Source organism: Pinus tabuliformis, chromosome 2_1 (assembly GCF_031772625.1).
Source record: "Pinus tabuliformis cultivar Carrire ecotype Pingquan chromosome 2_1, CPIR1, whole genome shotgun sequence".
In the NCBI taxonomy this organism is placed as follows: Eukaryota; Viridiplantae; Streptophyta; class Pinopsida; order Pinales; family Pinaceae; genus Pinus; species Pinus tabuliformis.
The window spans coordinates 470,919,374-470,933,969 of record NC_142299.1 but is presented as its reverse complement, the minus strand read 5'-3'; the positions used below and the strand labels follow the sequence as shown (position 1 = coordinate 470,933,969).

At 34.5% G+C, this 14,596-nt stretch overlaps 1 protein-coding gene across 1 annotated transcript; it reads left to right on the top strand.

Annotated features, from left to right (window-relative positions):
* Window positions 1-3,534: 3,534 nt before the first annotated feature.
* On the top strand, window positions 3,535-8,676 carry LOC149200964 (uncharacterized). The gene is made up of 5 exons (XM_089401140.1): window positions 3,535-3,749; window positions 3,846-4,053; window positions 6,094-7,082; window positions 7,175-7,566; window positions 7,695-8,676. Exons 1-5 carry the CDS (start codon window positions 3,600-3,602, stop codon window positions 8,674-8,676), a joined length of 2,721 nt encoding a protein of 906 aa, XP_089257266.1. The 5' UTR covers window positions 3,535-3,599.
* The last annotated feature ends 5,920 nt before the right edge of the window (window positions 8,677-14,596 follow it).

The window sequence follows — 14,596 nt, the reverse complement described above, 5'->3', positions numbered from 1 at the left end:
TAAATTGAGAACAAAGAGTCCAAAGGTATTTGAGTTTCAGAAGGGTCCGGGTGCCAGGTAAAATTTACCAATGACGAGCCTCCTTGGAATAAATCCTTCAGCTGCAAGTCATCCGGGACATATGCTTGGTCTGGGCTACTAACACGGATATCTCCATTATTTGTGATAACTGGGACTTTACAACTGCTTCCAAGACATTACAATATGTTTCCAAACCAAACAACATTCTGATTCACTTATTCCATGATGATAATTTCCTGTTTGATCCCGCCAGAGCATGCAGTAGTCTTCAATTCGTGGATGGCTCGGCACACCAAGAGAATTTGAAAAGAAGTTGAGCAAATCTTCTTCGTAGCAGCCTTCCAGGACCTTTAACCTCGATTTCAAAAGCCTATCTACGTCATGAATTACACAGGATTTTGCCAACATCCATTTTAGCTCATCTGGAATCCAAATTGGTAACACCATAGTTGCATGAGGCTTCCATTTTGAGGCGTGAAGATACTTATACAACCTGTTTATGGTTTTAAAATCTTTGTGCATTTGAATATGGTGATCAACAATAACATGGCATCCTTGTCCAACCTCTGTGACAACCCCTACCCGTTTAAGAGCATCTTTGTATCCATAAATGGCATTTCCATAGAACGCCTCGTCAATACATGGAACGTCGTCCTCTTCTAATTGGCTTGCCTAGCTCCGATTAAAATCAAACCAAAAAGATTTAGCGGGAGCTTCAAAACCCCTGCTTGTTTTTAGCCATTTTCCTAGTGATACACTTTGCTTAAAAGAATGAAGCTGCGACCAGTTCGTGGACAACTTATGCTGATACTGGTACCACTCCAGCAGAAGAAATGCAGTCTCCTTGGCCAAAGGACCAAAAGTAATATTGACATCTGGAGGCATTAGCTGTGGAATATCTAATGCACCAAACTTCTTTTCAATGAATGAAACCAAATCTTTAACTGCGCCTGGCAGACCCCGTGCACAAGGAGGTACTACAAGATAATCTTCAGAAAGTGCAAATTTTTTTTGCCTAGACCACGAATAAGTACACTGATTATTTTCCGTTAACTTGGCCCAATTACTTATTGATGCAGGGAGGAGATTATTTACAAATCTACGCTGTCTGATAATACCAAGCTCATCCACGACGGGAATGGTCGAGCAAAGATCGAACAATTCTCGCTCATCGATGTACCCACTTACAGATGAAAAATGGAAAAAATGTGCAGCATTGATAACAAGCTTACTATTTGTTGAAGCTTTTACAACCTCCTGGAGTTGCTTCGCGAAGCTTCGGATAGAAAGTTGTATAATTTTAGCACACTTTCCAGCCACTGACGCAGTTTCTCACCTTTGTTACTATCCAAATCCATAATGGCTTTGTGAGTAGATTCGGGCATGAAATGGTGTTGGGCAGCATTTTGAAGCCCTCCAGACCATGCTGTCAGCCACGCTATGTGTGACTGCTGTGAAGAAAAATATATTCTAATACTGGCTTCCTCCTTTGGTACACATGCAAAAGCTGTGTTGCTGGCAGAATTATTTAAAACGGCTGTATCAGCAGAAATATTTACAAGCTTCAAGAACGGAGTATTTTGCAGGTGCCTTGAAAGTCCATGATTCCAGTTTTCAGATATAAAACAAAGAAGTTCCACATATAAATTTTCAGGCAGCCCTTCCAGCCAACCAAATGACTGAATGCAACCAGCATACCAATCAAATGACACATTTACCACGTTCAAGAACTCCAAGATCTCCAAGATCTTAAGGAACTCTGGCTCATCAAGGCAAGCATGGACTACTTTGACTTCACCGGCCAAGAGAGCATCCATGCCGCTTTCCCGACCATTCTTGTCTCGCTCTGCCCAAAATGCTCCTAAAACATGGCAGTATTTTCCGAGTTTCTGTTGGCCTACCGAAATCTTTATTTACAAAGCTGGAGTCGCATAAAATTATTTCCTCCGTTCTTAAATGAGCCTGAATGCCATTTCTAACCTGTGCCAGATGCTGGTAATAAGAAAGACCAAGGGGAATATATTTATAAAAATGAGTGTTAGACCAGAGCATACATAACACACAGCGGATTTATATCACAGCGGATTTATATTCAGAGACTTAGACGGCAATAGCACCGAATAATTCACGGAGACAAACAAATGGAGAAACAACAAGATTACTTAGTTAGAAACAGCGGAATAGATAAAACAATCACTGGAGAACAGAAATCACTTTGCATTACATAACAGGCTTGGGCTTTGGCTTGCTTTCCTTGGCCAGCAAATTTATAGAGGCAGAAGAAGGATCTAGAATCTTGTATATGATTCAGATGGAGATCTGGAATGATCTAGAAATGAATGGTGGTGTAGAAAGATCTAGAATCCTCGAGATCTAGAAAGATCTGATGTAAAAGATCTAGAATCCTGCGTGAATTTGGCTTCACAGATTTTGATGAAGGGGCGAATCAGAGTGGACAAAAAAATGAAACGCGGAACTGAAAGGCAAGGGAATACAATGGAGTATTCCCTGGTTCCAGTATTCCCTGGTTACATTTGTTGTCAAAAATGATGCTTTCTCTCGAAGAAACCAGTGAAAAATCTGCTTGTATCACAAATGGAAAACCAGTTACCATTTCTGTTGGAAGAAAAGCATAAATACCAGGAGCTCCCATTTTTCCTCTTGTAATGCGTTTATCAAAGGGTAAAGCCAGTGTAATCGCCCATTTTTCTAAGTCTTTCCTCTGCTCAACCTTGTACTCTCTTTTCACAGGAAAAAGTTGCTTCCACATGTAATAGCTGGATTCCCCCATGGAACGTTTATTCTCTTCACCTGACAATTGCGGGGTGAAAAATTCACTGTCTTCGCTCTCGAAACTTCGAAAGTTGGTCTCCTGTGAAACTGAGATTGCATTTGTTTTGTTAAGACGAGCATCTTCATGGACCTCACGAACAGAAAGCTTTTTGATCTTACACATAAACAACAGAACTTCAGGATGAATACTGGATAGCTCTTTCTTCACAGCTTCTACCTTCTCTGGGCGCAAAGGCAGAACTATAACAGTAGTGGGAAGCTGAGACCCATAAATTTCTTCAAGCTGACCAATACTCGGTCTGCTTTCAATCCACTGTGGGACGATATACCCTATGTTTGCGTTAGAAAGAGGAACGTCGCTGAATCTTATATTATAGCCATTGCTAAAAATGCAAGGCTGACTTGTGATTACAAACACGCTTTTAAACCCAACACCTGCCATGAAAACAAAATAAAGTAAATATGTGTATAATTTTGCAATAACTAATTATAAATAATATTCTCGTAGTTTATTGGAAATGGGGTGACAGTTATTTTCATACAGTATTTCGCCATTATAGATGGCAAGGCCTAGGTAGACTACTCCCCAAAGGAGTAGTATACCTCGTAAAGCAGATTGCCTGCGACAGAGACTACCACCCTTGCATCCGTCGATAGCAGAGATCAATATAATGCAGTGAAGGGCTTAAGTTTGCCCCCGAGATTTGAGTGAGATAGGCATATTGCTACTGGATTTGGTTTGCATTATCACAGTGGTGTTGTTGGAGCTCCCTGCATATGCAGTTATGGCGACACAGAGAATGCACATTGAACACATTCGGAAGACCAAGTTTTCTCCTGATAATCCCCTTGCAGAAGATTTGCACCAAGCGGTGAAACATCTCTCTGCTGAATTATACAGCAAGGATGTGCATTTTCTTATGGAACTCATCCAGGTAATTCCTAGGCAACCTACTTCAAATTATCTAATAGGTTTAACTGTACTTTTACATTTTTGTTTTCAGTACCTTAAAAATGGTGTTTTACTGCAGAATGCAGAGGATAACAAGTATGCATCTGAGGTCGAACCTTCTTTGGAATTTGTAATTACCAGTAAGGATATATGTGAAGTGAGTGCTACTGATACACTCTTGGTGTTTAACAATGAGATTGGATTTCAAAAACATAACATTGATTCTATATGTAGCGTTGGAAGATCTACCAAGAAGAAAAGGGAAGGAGGTTACATTGGAGAAAAAGGTATGGGTCAGTGCTCTGTTTTTGGTTAGAGTTTATAAAAGTCACTATATTTTAGTTTGTTTTTTTGTTTTTTTTTAACCTATGATTTTTTAGGGAGGAAAAACATATTATTAATTATTAGTTGTACACAAATCATATATTTCACCATATACACTCTACACTCTGGTAACTAAATTTCACCACACCCATCTTTAAAGAAGGCAAATCATATATTTCACCATATACACTCTACACTCTGGTAACTAAATTTAACCACACCCATCTCTAAAGAAGGCAAGGAAAGGAGGTTACTTTGGAGAAAAAGTAATGGGTTAGTTTTCTGCCTCATGTATGAGTCTATAGAAGTGTATATACTCTTATGGGTTAGTTTTCTGCCTCATGTATGAGTCTATAGAAGTGCATATACTCTTATGGGTTAGTTTTCTGCCTCATGTCTGAGTCTAGAAGTGTATATACTCCAGTCTCCTATGGATTTTAACCCGTAATTTTTTAGGAGGAAATACATATTCTTAACTACTAGGCTTACATAAACTATATACCTCACTACATACACTTCTAGTAACTGTATTTCACCACACCCATCTCTAAAAAATGTAAGGGAATGAGGTTACATTGAAGAAAAAAGTATGGGTTAGTGTTCTGCCTCTTTTTAGAGTCTATAAAAGTGTATATATTCTAGTTTCCTATGGATTTTAAACTGCAACTTCTTAGGAAGAAATACATATTCTTAATTGTTAGGCTTATACAAACTATATACCTTACCACATACACTTTTGAACTGTATTTCACCACAACCATTTCTAAAGAAGGTAAGGGAAGGAGGTTGCATTGGAGAAAAATGTATAGGTTAGTGTTCTGTCTCTAGAGTCTGTAAAACTGTACACACCCATCTCTAAAAATTGTAAGGGAATGAGATTACATCGGAGAAAAAAGTATGGGTTAGTGTTCTGCCTCTTTTTAGAGCCTATAAAAGGGTATATATTCTAGTTTCCTATGTATTTTAACCTGTAACTTTTTAGGAAGAAATACATATTCTTAATTGTTAGGCTTACACAAACTATATACCTTACCACATACACTTTTGAACCGTATTTCACCATTTCTAAAGAAGGTAAGGGAAGAAGGTTGCATTGGAGAAAAATGTATAGGTTAGTGTTCTGTCTCTAGAGTCTGTAAAAGTGTACATACTCTAGTTCCCTTTGGATTTTAACCTGTGACTTCTTAGGAGGAAATACATATTCTTAACCACCAACATAGATCCATCTTAAGCATGGATCTAACATGAACCGAGATATCAAATTTCTTTACCTGCAAACATATTTTAGAATGCAAAAAAAATGCCTAATTTTTTATCCTTTAAATTGTATTTTTGAATGTTATAGAGATTACATAACATGTGTATTGAGCCATTTTATAGAATATTTTTTGAAAAACATAAAGTCTAAACATCTTACTCATATTTTTTGTAATTACTAATGGTCTAAACATTTTACTCATATTTTTTAATTACTAATGACTTTACATGAAATTACAAACAATAGTTCATATGGACAACTAATTAAATTAAATTAAATATGCATACCATATGTTTTTTTTCTTTTTTATTACAGTTGACTTTTCTATTTAGAGAATATTTTATTTTATTTTAAGAGAGACAGATATACTTACACATTACTTTCGCACTAGTTTATAGAATAAGCCTTTGGAATCGTATATACACATATATTTTTGCTCACCATATATCACCACACCCATCTCTAAAAAAATACCCATCTTTTTGGAAAACGCTGATAGTAGAGTAATGTAGAATAACATATTGTGTATAGGTTTCAAATATATTTAAAAAAATTTCAATTTTTTTTTATCAATCTGATACTAATTTTTTTTTCTTTTCAATTCACCCCTAATTTAAACTTGGAAACTTTGAATCCGAATTTGAATTTCTAAATAATACTTCATAATATTACACATTACTGGACTAAATGTCTGATTGAATTATGTTATTTTTTACTTATCTAATTATATTTTTTTTGGTTGAAGGTATTGGATTTAAGAGCGTATTTTTAATCACAAGCCAGCCCTGTATTTTCAGCAATGGCTATAAGATAAGATTCAACGATGTCCCTTCTCGTGATGCCAACATTGGATATATCGTCCCAGAATGGATTGAAAGAAAACCCAGCCTTGCTGAGATTGAAGAAATTTATGGGCGCCGGCTTCCTAATACTGTTATAGTTCTACCTTTGCGTCCTGAGAAGGTTGAAGCTGTGAAGCAAGAGCTCTCCAATATTCATCCTGAAGTTATTTTGTTCATGTCTAAGATAAAGAAGCTTTCAGTTCGTGAATTTCACGTGTATCCCAGTCTGAACAAAATTAATTCAATCTCCGTTTCACGGGAGACGGACTTTCAGAGTTCTAAGAGTGATGACAGTGAATTTTTCACTCTGCATTTGTCAGGTGAAGAGAATAAACATTCCATAGGGGAATCCAGCTATTACATGTGGAGGCAACGTTTTCCTGTGAAAGAAAAGTACAAGGTTGAGCAGAGGAAAGACCTGGAAACATTGGCGATTACTCTGGCTTTCCCCTTTGATAAACGCCTTACAAGAGAAAACATAGCAGCTCCCAGCATTTATGCTTTTCTTCCCACAGAAATGGTCACCTGTTTTCCGTTTTTAATACAAGCAGATTTCTTACTGGTTTCTTCCAGAGAGAATATTATTTTTGACAACAAATGGAACCAGGGAATACTAGACTGTATTCCGGTAGCTTTTCGTTCAGCATTTCATTTTCTCGTCCACTCTGATTCGCCCCCTTCATCAAAATCTCAATTTTATAAATACATCCCTGTTGAAGCCCCTCATTACCCGCAGCTGGAACAAGTAAGAACTGGCATTCAGGCCCAGTTAAGGATGGACGAAATAATCTTATGCGATTCCAGCTATGTTGACAAAGATTTCGGTAGGCCAACAGAAACTCGGACAGTACTGTCAGCATTTAGAAATCTTCTGGAGAAAGCAAGAAAACAAGTTGGCAGAGCAGCCTGGACGCTTTCGTGGCTGGAGAAGACAAAACAGTCCATTCCTGCCTTGATAAGCCTGAGTTTTCTAATATCTTGAAGTTCTTGAATGTGGAGAATGTTTCATATCATTGGTATGCTGGTTGCATTAAGTCATCTGGTTGGGTGAATGGTCTGTCGGAAAACTTATATGTGGAACTTCTTTGTTTCATTGCTGAACATTGGAAGTCTGAATTTTCAAGTCACCTACAAAATACTCCCTTCCTGAAGTATGTAAAGTCTGCCAACATCACAGCTTTGGCAAGGGTATCAAATAATCAACCGGGCACAAGAATATATTTTTCTTCACAGCAGTCGCACATAGCGTGGCTGGCACAATGGTCTGGAGAGCTTCAAAGTGCTGCCCGACACTATTTTATGCCTGAACATATTCAGAAGGCCATAGTAGAGTTGCCTGGTAACAAAGGTGAGAAACTGCGTAAGTGGCTGGAAGAGTATCCTAAAATTACAGAGCTTTCAATCTCAAGTTTCGCCAAGCAGCTCCAGGAGGTTGTAAAATCTTCAAAAAATAGTACGCTTGTTATCAATGCTGCAAATTTTTTCCATTTTCATCTGTAAATAGGTACATCAAAGAGCGAGATTTGTTCGATCTTTGCTCGACTATTCCTATCGTGGATGGGTGGGGTACTGTCAGAGAACATGGTGGTTCTGTAAAGATCCTACTTCCTGCATCAATAAGCAAGTGGGCCAAGTTAATGGGAAGTCATCCATGGACTGGGCAAAACTTTGTTGCACTCTCAGAATATTATCTTACATTACCTCGTTGCGCACGGGGTTTGACAGAAGCGGGTAAAGATTTGGTTTCATTCGTGAAACAACAGCTTGGTGCATTAGATATTCCACAGTTAACCCCTCCAAATGCCCATTTTACTTTTAATTATTTGGATAAGGAGAGTGCATTTGTTCTGCTGGATTGGATAAGTTCCCAGGAGCTACCTCCCTCTTTTAAACAGAGTGTATCAGAATGCAAATGGCTGAAAACAGGTAGGGGTTTCGAATCTCCTGCTAAGTCCTTTTTGTTTGATTGGATAGGCAGGTTTGCTCAGCATTTGGAAGAGGATGATGTTCCTTGTATTGACGAGGCATTCTATGGGTATGCTATTCATGATTTCAAAGATGCTCTTAAAAAGATAGGAGTGGTCACTGAGGTTGGAGGAGGATGCGATGTTATTGTTGATCATCATATTCAGATGCATACAGATTTCAAAACCATAGAAAGGCTATATAGGTGTCTCCAGGTTTCAAAGTGGGAGCCTTCTGTAAGTGGGGTTTTACCAATTTGGATTCCAAATGAGCAAGAATGGATGCCGACAGGATCCTGTGTGATTCATGACGTAAATGGGCTTTTCAACTCGAGGTTGAAGATCCTGGAAAACTGGTACGATGAACAATTGCTCAATTTCTTTTCAAAGTCTCTTCGCGTACCCAACTATCCAAAAATTGAAGACTACTGTTTGCTGTGGCGGGATTGGGGAGAAAATGGTAACCATGGAATAACTGAATCAGTGTGTTGTCTGGTATGGAAACATATTGTGCATGAGTGATCGAGTTCCTCCTCTCTCACGAAACAATATCTTGAAAGCGGCTGTAAAGTCCCTGTCCGCACAAATAATGGAGATATCCGTGTTAGTAGTGCAACCCAAGCATATATCCCAGACGACTTGCAGCTTAAAGAATTATTCAAAGGACGTTCACCAATGGTAAATTTTACTTGGCAACCGAAACCTTCTGATCCTCAAATACCTTTGGACTCTTTGTTCTCCATTTATAACCATCTGGGCGTTCGTAATATATCTCAAGCTGTAACCAAAACTGAGATTTCTATGCAACAGAGGATCTCTTGGCAGAAGCTTAAGTTTGGGGAGGGGATAGTGGCGATGGGGTTATACAGAGTATGTGTTGCCTATCTAGCGAAGCCTTCTTTCAATTTGCACTTTCAAAAGAGACATCAACTTGTCAAGTCTCTCATGGAGTGTCCTGTGTTTGGAGTGGTAGAACCACTCATTGTAGAATATTCTCTATTATCAGGACAGAATATTAAAGTAAACCCAACAGCTATGGTAAGATGGGAGAAAAGCTCCAAGAGGCTTTTGATACAGGTTCCTGATAGAAACAACCAAAAGGCAAAGATGATGTTTGTCACTAATTTTGCTGAGGTAATCTCACAAGGTATGTTACCAGAATTTCCAGATTTGGTTGGAGGACTATGTGAGTTGATTAAATTGGGATGTGCTTTTGACTTTAACTCAGAAGCAGTGGATTTCATGCTTCAGAGCAAAAATCTTCAGTTGTTCATAGAGGATGAGGGCTTTCTGTCTTCCTATTCTAGCTAAAACATGTAAAATGAGACAGGTTCCTGAAAGAGTGCAGGCTCATGTTGTTTTTACTTAGTATTATAGATATCGTTAAAATTTGTAAGGGTTTAGGGCTTAGATATAGATTGGAACACTAGCAAGCATTTTCAGATATGCTTTCAAATTAGGTTTCTCTTCCATGAGGGAGAAGGTAGACTTGTAGATCTTAAATGAACTTAAATATTTGTATTTCAATATATGCTCTTACAGAATGATTAAACTTTTTTAAATTAAAGGGTTAATAGGTTGAGTTTTACTTTAACTCTATTTCTCACCCATCTTATAAAGGGATGGAATTAGCTTTTTTGTTGTTCCTTTTGGTGCAAGTTTTTAAGTTCTGGTTAAAAGATATGTTGTAATTTAATAGTAAGTTATTTTTAAATTTAAGTTTAACTAAATAATTTTTTTAATATAAAATATAGTATAAAATATTTAAAAAAATATTATGATTTCTAAAATTTGAATTAAAATAATTAACTACAACTTCAAAATTTAAAATGGAGAAATTTGTATATATATAAATAACTTTTTTTTGGATCCAGTATTAAATTTCTTTTTAGTATCTCAATTCTTAATACATTCTATACTAACTGAAAACAAGATACACGTTTTTAAATGTTGAATTTTTTATATACAATAGGAAAGTGTTTTTATATACAATGGGGAAGCTGTTTAACTTCTTATTGGCAATGGAAGTGGTTTAACTTCTTATTGGCAATGGAAGTGGTTTAACTTCTTATTGGCAATGAGGAAGCTGAGATTCATATTGACTGCACTTTATGAATTGTCATCAATTCTTCCTTTGGGAAAATCTGTTGATTAAAGTGCTATTCTTCATTTACACATCCATATTGATTGCAACAAACCATGCCATCAATTGTCTTTGTTGTTTCCCATTTTTTTATTATAGAAAATTGATTCAAGTTATTAAGGATTTGACAAAAGCTTAGGTTTAGCAATAATGGTAATCTCAAACCATTTAAGTATTTTATTTACTATTCATAAAATCCGTTACTTCTATTTTGTCTTATGAAATTGTCCAAGGGAAAAATTCAAAAGGGTGTTTTGAGATATTCAATGCACATTTGTATCATACATTAAATTTGAATGAGTTTTTTTGTGGGCTTAAAATTTGTTTACACATGGAGATGGAGATTCACCTTGATTGCATTAATCAAAGAATTATCATCAATTCTTTCTTTTGGAAAATCTGGTAATTAAAGTGTTATTCTTCGTTTACACAACCAGATTGATTGGAACAGAGCATATCATCAATTTTATTTTTGTTGTTTTTCATTTTTTCTATAGAAAATTGACTTAAATTTTTGAGGATTGGACAAAACCTAAATTTAATAATAATTGAAATCTCAAACCATTTTGATATTTTGTTCGTTATTCATAAAATTGTTTTCTTCTATTTTCTCTTATTAATTTGCAAAATAAATAAATTCATAAAGATGTTTTGAAATATTCAAGGCATATTTTATAATACATTAAATTTAAATGAATAAATTCATTTATTTATTTTAAATTCATTTTAAATTATTTTTAAGTTATACTAAATATTCTAATTATAAAATTATTTGCTACTTGTAAGCAATTTTTAAAACTTATTAAAGATTTTTATAAAACAATTTTATTTAAAAATTTAAATAACTTAGGAATATAGAACAATTTCTATATACAAAACAACATAATATTGTTCCCTAAAATTTATTAATTACTAAATTGTGAATTTATTAGTCATAAATATATTAATATATAAAATCAAAATTAAAATCTTTTAATAAGAAATTAAATTTTTGAATTTTACCACTTGCATTTAACTTGTGAGTGAGAAAAATGATTTTTATCCTAGCACATGTTCATGTTATAAATTTCATGAAAATCATTATAAATATGTTAACATATAAAAATAAATTTAAAATCTTTAATTAAGATAATAATATTGTAAATTTATTGATAGGATTTAATTTGTGATTGAGGGGAATGTTTTTTATCTTCTCCATTTTAATTCTTACTAGTGATATATTATATTCATAATAAATAGTTTATTTTATACTATTATTGATATTTTAAACATTATTTATCATATAATTATTGTTAATTCTTATTAAAAAAACTTAATATTAATGATAACATTTATTGAAGGAAAAATTGACACTAAAATGTGTTGATTTGTAGTAGCATCAAATGTGATCTAGGCATGAAAATTGGTGGAGATGCTAAAGCACATGAAATTTCCAATATCTAGAAATGGTTTGGGGAAATTTCACCTGGTTGGAGAGATATTAAAATAAATAATATTTTTAATGGGGCTCTTAAATTTAAGCTTAGAAAAATTAAAATATTAATGAGTATTGATATGAAACTGGGTGAGAATGTTCTAAATGACATGGATCAAGTGAAATTTAATTTTAGCCGTTGATTAGAGACTTAATTTCGGTCGTTGAAGACTCAATAGGAAAAATATAAGAGGGTGGTTGAGGGTCATTTGGAGATACACCAAGATTGATCAGTCAGTTCGATTTTCTGGAGCGGGGTTTGCTAAGAAAATTCGAACAAGTGGTATGTTGCAACGAGAGGCAATGAGTACATAGCAGAGAGGCAGAGATAGTGTTTGAGGGTCAGCACAGTGACTAAAGAGGCTTACACAAAGGGAATCAGAGCTACACAACGGCAGAGATAGTGCTTGAGGGTCAACGCAGTGACTGAAGAGGCTGACGCAAAGACAGCTAGAGCTACGCAGAGGCAGCAGGAGCCACACAAAGGCAGCTAGAGATTGCGTAGAGGCTAAGGGCCCTGCGTGGGTGACGCAAAAGGCCAGAGAGTTGAAGTAGAGAGGCAAAAGCCTAACACGGAGGGTTTAAGAACTACGCAGAGGCTAGCAGGGCTGACCCAGGGCCTTGGAGAAACGTCAGAAGGATTTTCGTGGGGCAAACTAGTGCTAAGAAGCTGGCCTAAGGTAATGGAAACATGGGAAACTAATAGAGCAAGTTGGGGAGCTAGTTGGAGATCAAGAATGAGGGGCAATGAGTACATAGCAGAGAGGTAGAGATAGTGCCTGAGGGTTAGCACAATGATTGAAGAGACTGACACAAAGGTAGCTAGAGCTACGCAAATGTTAGCTTCACTCTCATGTGATGAACACAATTATAAGTCCAAAACAATTAAATTAATTAAAATCAAGACAGTTGGATTTAATCTTACCTTTCTAGATTGAGTTTGTTCCTCATGGTTAGGAGTCAGTTTAGGTTTAGTTGGTTGAGAGATTCTCTCCAACTAGTTAGGCTCCTAGATTAGTGTGTTGTTGAGATATTTTCTCAACCATAGTGTCCAAGATAGAAGTACTATCTTGAGACAAACTTCCTCATGTATTTATTTGTACTATTATCATTCTTTGTACATTGGATTGCATCATGAGAGGAATACAATAAGGTTGAACCCTTTTCCACCATTTGTAAGGGTTTAGGGCTTAGATATAGATTGGAACACTAGCAAGCATCTTCATATCCTCTATGAAGATTGGTCGGTGTTTCAAATTAGGTTCCTCTTCCATTAGGTAGAAGGTAGACTTGTAGATCTTAAATGAAGGGCTTCAATATAGATTGGAACACTAGCAAGCATCTTTATATCCTCTATGAAGGTATGAAGGTAGGTAGGCGTTTCAAATTAGGTTTCTCTTCTATTAAGTAAAATATAGACTTGAAGATCTTAAATGAACTTAAATATTTGTATTTCAATATATGTATGCTTTTATAGACCAATTAAACTTTTTTAAATTAAAAGGTTAATATGTTGATTTTTACTTTAATCTTACTTTTTACACATGCTCCATATTATAAAGGGATGGAATTAGCTTTTTTGTTGTTCTTTTTGGTGCAAGTTTTTCAGTTATGGTCAATAGATATGTTGTAATTTAATAGTAAGGTAATTTTTAAATTTAAGTTTGACTAAATAATTTTTTTAATATAAAATATAGTATAGAATATTTAAAATTTATTATAATTTTTAAAATTTTAATTAAAATAATTAACAACAATTTCAAAATTTAAAATGAGAAATTTGTATTTATATAAATAATTTAATTTTGGATCCATTAACTATCAATTTTTTTTAGTATCTCAATTCTTAATGCATTCTATACTAACTGAAAACAAAATACATGTTTTTAAATGTTTGTATACATTAGGAAAGTGTTTTTATATACAATGGGGAAGCCATTTAACTTCTTATGGGCAATGAGGAAGCTGTTTAACTTTTTATTGGCAATGAGGAAGCTGAGATTCATATTGACTGCACTTTATGAATGATCATCAATTCTTCCTTTTGGAAAATCTGTTGATTAAAGTGATATTCTTCATTTACACATCGATATTGATTGCAGCAACCATGCCATCAATTGTGTCTTTGTTGTTTCCCATTTTTTTATTATAAAAAATTGACTCAAGTTATCAAGGATTTGACAAAAGCTTAGGTTTAACAATAATGGTAATCTCAAACCATTTAGGTATTTCATTTACTAATAAAATTAGTTACTTCTATTTTGTCTTATGAAATTGTGCAAGGAAAAAATTCAAAAGGGTGTTTTGAGATATTCAATGCATATTTGTATCATACATTAAATTTGAGTGAGTTTTTTTTCGAGTTTAAAATTTGTTAACATATGGAGATGGAGATTCACATTGATTGCATTTAATCAGTAAATTGTCATCAATTCTTTCTTTTGGAAAATCTGTTAATTAAAGTGTTGTTCTTCATTTACACAACTATATTGATTGCAACAAACCATATCATCAATTTTTTTTTTTGTTTTCCATTTTTCCTATAGAAAATCTACTCAAATTATTGAAGATTTGACAAAAGCCTAAGTTTAATAATAATTGTAATCTCAAACCATTTAGGTATTTTATTCATTATTCATAAAATCATTTTCTTCTATTTTGTCTTATTAATTTGCAAAATATATAAATTTAAAAAGAGGTTTTGAAATATTCAATGCCTATTTTTATAATACATTAAATTTAAATGAATAAATTCATTTATTTATTTTAAATTCTTTTATAAATTTAAAAGATTTTTCAAGTTATACTAAATATTTTAATTATAA

Bases quoted from the DNA above. Each gene is read 5' to 3' on its own strand.
- LOC149200964 (XM_089401140.1), top strand. From the start codon at position 3,600: ATGGCGACACAGAGAATGCACATTGAACACATTCGGAAGACCAAGTTT. The intron at 4,054-6,093 runs GTATGGGTCAGT...TTTTGGTTGAAG, and splicing joins AGGTTACATTGGAGAAAAAG to GTATTGGATTTAAGAGCGTA. The intron at 7,083-7,174 runs GTTGGCAGAGCA...AATATCTTGAAG, and splicing joins TGGAGAAAGCAAGAAAACAA to TTCTTGAATGTGGAGAATGT.